The sequence below is a fragment of the Limulus polyphemus genome, unplaced genomic scaffold, assembly GCF_000517525.1.
Source record: "Limulus polyphemus unplaced genomic scaffold, Limulus_polyphemus-2.1.2 Scaffold273, whole genome shotgun sequence".
NCBI classification, from domain to species: Eukaryota; Metazoa; Arthropoda; class Merostomata; order Xiphosura; family Limulidae; genus Limulus; species Limulus polyphemus.
In genome coordinates, this window is record NW_013665883.1 from 655,035 (window position 1) to 661,034 (window position 6,000).

Genomic DNA, 6,000 nt, shown 5'->3' on the forward strand with positions numbered 1-6,000 from the left:
TTGTCACCTGTGTCCTATAAACATTACTGAATTACATGAAATTCATTGACTTTTCCTGGACTGGTGATGCAAAGTATAAATTTCCCTGACATTTTTCCTGGTTTCCTTGACCTGTGAGAACAATGAGCCTACTTCTTTGTTACTATTATAGCAACACTGTGAGCTTACAATATTATTTTCTATTTTACTAAACCTACTAACAATTCTAATTGTCCCAAATTAATTTCTCTGGTACTTCTTTTCCAATATAATTATCATTAATTACTGCTTGGATATTAACTCCTTAAACCCGAGTGGCCGTTCCCAGTGTCTGACTGAAAATCCCAATTTACCTATCGAAAAGTGACAGCATCTGATAACATTTATGTCCCTTTTATTGAAAATTAATCCAAACCATGTTATTATCAGCCTTTTATAAACAGTACAGAATTTTTTTAAGATACTGTGATGATTATTAGGGTATCATAAAAATAATTCTGGCAGAAAGTGCAAAAAAATTACAGGTTTAAAGAGTTAAAACTACTTGATCAATAATCTTTGACTTAAACCTACTTCTCAACTACCCACATGGTACAGTTATATAAAATAGCTTTTTCAATAACACATATCTGGGATAGAAATTTTAAAACAATTATCTACACAATAATGATTAGTCTACAATTTAAAATTACATTATAACTGTATGTACACATTGTCTCCATTCTTTTTTTACAATCAATCAGCAACTTATTCGTATGGAAGAAAATAAAATAAACCACTATTTGAAATATATAAACTTGTAAAAATGATGAAGAGGTAACTAAATTACCTGTTAATGGCACAAATTGCTGCTTCTCGTGTCAAAGCCATCAAGTCAGCTCCAACACATCCTGGTGTCATTTTAGCCAACAAGTTGAAATCAACAGAAGAATGAAGTTTCAAGTTTCTGCATAAGACTTTAAGTATTCTGAAAGTGACAATTTATCATGACATTTAAACTAACAGAAAATTCATAAATAAAATATCCATATGGATAATAGAAAATTTAAACACTCTCTGTATAGCTTTAAGATATTGTGAATGAGTTATTATTTTCGGTAGGTTCTTACCTCCTCTCACATGTATAACTCTTCTCGTTCAGTTCTGCCCTCTATATGAAAAATTTTTTTAGCATATCACAAGCCTTGAACTCCCACGTATCACATGTAAATCATCATGGGACAACCTCCACAATTAGGAGTGTGACAAACCCTCCTGATGCATGTTACTCCCTCTATTCAATTCTACCAAACTATCACTTTGAGATCAGGCATATAGGAAATCACCAGTTTGAAGTGAGGAGGAAGGGTGGGAAGTGTAAGAGGAGGTAAGTACCTATCAGAAATCTATTTTCAGTGTCAGAAAATAATAACTTCTGATATGGTACATTAACTCCACTCATATGTATAGCTAGAATCCCACACTGAATAAGTAGAGGGAAAGAAATGAGTATCCTTTGAAAGCATCCAAAGAACATCCACAAAATGTGATCCCTGTTGGGAGAGGAACACATGTGAGAAACCACATCACTTCTGTACCAGGCATACTCTGCACCCAGTATAGAAATAGGCATCACCTACAGGGACAGAAAGTGGGATGTTTGGTTTCTTCTGAATTTCATGCAAGGCTACACGAGGGCTATCTGCACTAACCATCCTTAATTTAGCAATGAAAGACTAGAGGTAAGGCAGCTAGTCATCACCATCTACCACCAACTCTTGGGTCAATCACAATATCTATTAAGCCTGTTAAATTAAAACTAAGAACCCTTTAATAAACTGAGAATTATCAGTTAAAAGATCTCACTTCAAAATTTCCACTATATGATGATATACAGTATTTGCATTAGTTAAGTGAACAATTCATGTACAATTCTTAAAGAAGATTGAAATATAATATTTTACATGTACAAGTGAGGTTGTGGGTGGGAACTGTGAAATTTAGGTAAACATATTTTAATCTCAACATTTTGCAAGACTTTGATTTTTGTTGAGCAATTAATCAAGTGTTAAAAATTTTGTTACATATTTAAATATGGTTTCCTCTTCAGAGTACTTTTAAAATTTCAGAATCACTTATTAACCAAATTAGTATATAAAAATTAAATGTTGGTGGGGATGAAGTTTAGCTGAATATAATTTATACAATAGATTTAGGCACTGTGATAACATTTTGTGTTGGACTAAAGCTTCTTAAAAAAAAGAACACATATGCTAATGTTCTTTACCACTTCTTTCGTGCTCCAGGGAACACTTATAAAGATTTTCATAAATAAGCTAATGAATATGATATAAGTGAAGACTTAAATAACATAAACTTATAGTTTACAGAAAGTTAATATTTAAATAAACCAAATTTTTTTTTATTCAATTAAATCTATCCTACAAATCAGGTATCCGAAAGATTAAAGCATTTCTAAACTTACTACTAAATTGATTATCACAATAAAGGTCTTTCAGATTTGTAAACTATATTATGGTCTTCTCTTACAGTAAATTATTGTTCATAACTAGAAACACATACTCTTTCAGAGTACATGGATGTTTTTAAAAAGCTGAAAATCTGGATTAGATTTCTAGCTAGTATCTTCTCGTGGATATTATTTTTTAAGATAACTGACCAGAAAAAGACATTTTTCAGCATAAAATCAACAGAGGTGCTTCATTTTTTGTATGAATTTTGTCAAAATGTAAATTTTTGGAATTCAATAAAACTTATTTTCAAGAAAAATATAAATTTATTAATGTGGTTCCTCTTGACATCAGAAGCAGGAAGGTACTGATAACCAACAAAACTTACTTGTTTGGATATTTTTCTTAACCAATCAATAATTACTACTAACTACTAAAAATGTGGATGAGAAATTTTGTATATGGTTTTTAATTTGCTTTGCTTTATTGGCATTAAAATAACTTTGTACTAGAAGTATATTTATCCCAAAGAATTACAGAATTTATAATTGGTAATTTTGGTTTTGTTTTCAGCAAACAGAAATTTTTTAAAATAAAATCAATGATTTTTAAACCAATGTAAGAAACTGTAATTATAAAGTTTCAATAAATACCAAAGGTTTCAAGTATCAATTATACAATGTAGGAAACTTAAAATAAACAAAACCATAAACAGGAGAAAAAGTACCTAGCTACCTGCTTCTTGCAGCCTCATCAGGAATACCCAAACAAATTTCTCGATCAAATCGCCCAGCACGACGTAATGCAGGATCAAGGGAATCAGGACGGTTTGTAGCACCAATTACCAAAACTTGTATTGTAGTGTCTTTCTGGTTAAGCTCTTTAGTATAAAAATAAATATATATTCTAAATACACTGTAATACTATGTACATTTTAGTAGAACAAGTACAAATATCAGGAAAAAACAGATTAACAATACTCGTGCATGTAGTTTCAAGACATTTTTAAAGTTTCTTTGAGTTCATTTCAAGTAATATAGAAATATCTATAAATGTAAAGTATCAAATCTTGTGATTGTTTAAAAGTAAGGTTGACATTTGTAACATCATACACAAACAACTACAGTAAAATTTTATAAAACTGAATGTAACACTATATCTAAACAAACTAATTGTAAACTAATACAAAATACATATAATACTATGAAGAATCAAACAATAATGTACAAATAAAACTAAAAGTAACACTAAAAACAATTAAAAAACTCCCAAATATTACAAAACTAAATGTAATACATTAAAATTTACCAAAGTATAGCATAACGTTAATTTGGAAAATCTTTCTTTGAATGTGTGACTTCAACCTAGCACCTTTATAACAACATAAGTGCACTTAAAGTATGTTTACCATCCATGCATGTCAGAAGTTGTGCAACTATCCTCTTTTCCATCTCTCTCTGAGCATTTTCTCTCTTGGGAGTGACAGCATCAATTTCATCAATAAAAAGAATACAAGGAGCACTATTTACTGCTTTTTCAAACAGATCTCGAATTGTTTCCTCTGATTCACCTGAAACTCCTGACACTATTTCTGTTGCAGCTATCTTTATGAAAGGAAGACCCAGCTCCTGAAAAATTATTGTTATTTTATAAATTGTAAAAAACAAAAACATACAAAAATCAATCCAGATAAACAAGGTATTTGTATATATAAACAAATATATAATTAATCTACTCAACAGCATCAACCCTTTCAGGGATGATGAGCACCTTTCATGTATTGAATGGACACCTGCATACCAAATTTTCAAATCTAAGTAAAAATATTAAAGTAAGTGTATTTAAAAAAATTTTTTATCACAATTATTTTACAATTGATGCTTTTATAATGTTATAACATTTAGTGTGACTTGCAAAGCATAACGAAAAAATGTTCAAACATTGATTTCTGCAAAGCTGCAAAGAGCCTTGACTATAAACAATGCACTTATCAATTTTTTTTTATAGTTTTTTCTGCATATCTCAAAACATAGGATTACATTTGTTAACAATCATTCCTTGAGAATAAAATTCTGAAGGTTTTGTTTCTCACATGATTTTCATTCTCTTTCTCTGATTTTATTAGGATGGACTCTAGTTTAAACCTTTTATGACCTCAGACAGTGTGATGTGAACATTTTTGAAAACACCTACTGGCAAAGTTGAAATACCACTATATAGAGCAGATTATAAACTATTCACACCAATGTACAGTTTTAAAAAGTGGAATGAGAAGTAATTTATGGTTTCATGGGAAAGTAATCAGATGTAGTTCCTGCAAAGAACAACAAAGGAAAGTCTGGAAGACTTAAGAACAAACTAAATATCTGGGAGTTTGTTTACAGTTTCTTAAAATATTCTTTTCATTCCTGAAAATGTTTTGGTGTTAAAATAGGTTTGTTCAAAAGCTATGGAAATTTTCTTCTGTGACAAGACATGCCTTATTAGGTTTAGGGCATGGAAGGTGAAGGCAAAATATACTGGCGACTTAAATTCGTTTTTATTGAATATTATTGTTAAGGTTCTTGTATTTAAACAATGTACATCAATAAACAAACTTATAATTTATTGCAAAGAAAGTATATTTTTAATATATAAATTTATTTCATCAAAAAATATAAGTGGCAAAAATATTGTTTCTTAGTATGACCTGACTTCATTTTGAAAGGTCAAGTCTTACATCACCAATAAATCTGTTAGTTTCTAGAGTAAAAAGGAAGAAAATAAAGAAATATCAGTACCCCCCTCCCACTTTGGAAAGGGTTAAAGTTAATATAATTGAAAAGATAATTTATAACACAGAAGTATATTGACTGGTCATACCCGTGTAACATTATTAGTCTGCATTTACTGGCTATAATATATCATAAATAACAACTGATATTCTATAAAATAATTTTAAATATTATCATAAATTTTAAAGCAACACTTTAGAGCAATTACTTGAGAGAAAGAAACTAAAAATTGATATTTTGGCAATGGTACAATCAACAGTTTTCAGTACCTACCCCTGCAATGGCATGGCCTAGCAGGGTTTTCCCACATCCTGGGGGTCCATGAAGAAGAAACCCTCTTGGAGGAATAACACCCAATTGCTCATACACTTCTGGATGTTTCATGTGTACTAGAAGTTGACAGATATCCTATACCATATTGAATTTAAAAAGGTTAACTCAAATAAACAAACAGAGTTTAGTTAAATAATGATAAATAAGACTAGTTGTCTAGAACCATTACAAATTACAATGCTCAGTATTAGTTGTGAAATAATGGTTATATTAGGTAATATAGTGCTATCCAAAAAATTAAATTATTTAAGAAATTTGGAAATGGTAGAGTGATAACCAGTATGCAGCTATTTCAGTAATTTAAACCAACACTTCAGTCCGTGTTTATAAACTACCTTTATCATAATATATAATTGCAACATATTTTCATTTATTTTATATGAATACTATAACACATAAATAAAAATATCATAACAAGTTTTTGAATACAAAGAGGAAAAGGTTTAATAATTATAGTGTAAGTG

General features: G+C 29.8%; 1 protein-coding gene across 1 annotated transcript in view; it reads right to left on the reverse strand.

Annotated features, from left to right (window-relative positions):
• The window catches only part of LOC106456934 (nuclear valosin-containing protein-like), a 95,748-nt gene that overhangs the window by 52,333 nt on the left and 37,415 nt on the right, over positions 1-6,000 (reverse strand). The window contains exons 7-10 of the mRNA XM_022382739.1: positions 5,477-5,611; positions 3,838-4,057; positions 3,165-3,309; positions 809-946 (exon numbers count right to left, since the gene is read on the reverse strand). Of these exons, the coding sequence (XP_022238447.1) occupies positions 809-946; positions 3,165-3,309; positions 3,838-4,057; positions 5,477-5,611 (638 nt within the window). The remainder of the gene's footprint in view (positions 1-808; positions 947-3,164; positions 3,310-3,837; positions 4,058-5,476; positions 5,612-6,000) is intronic.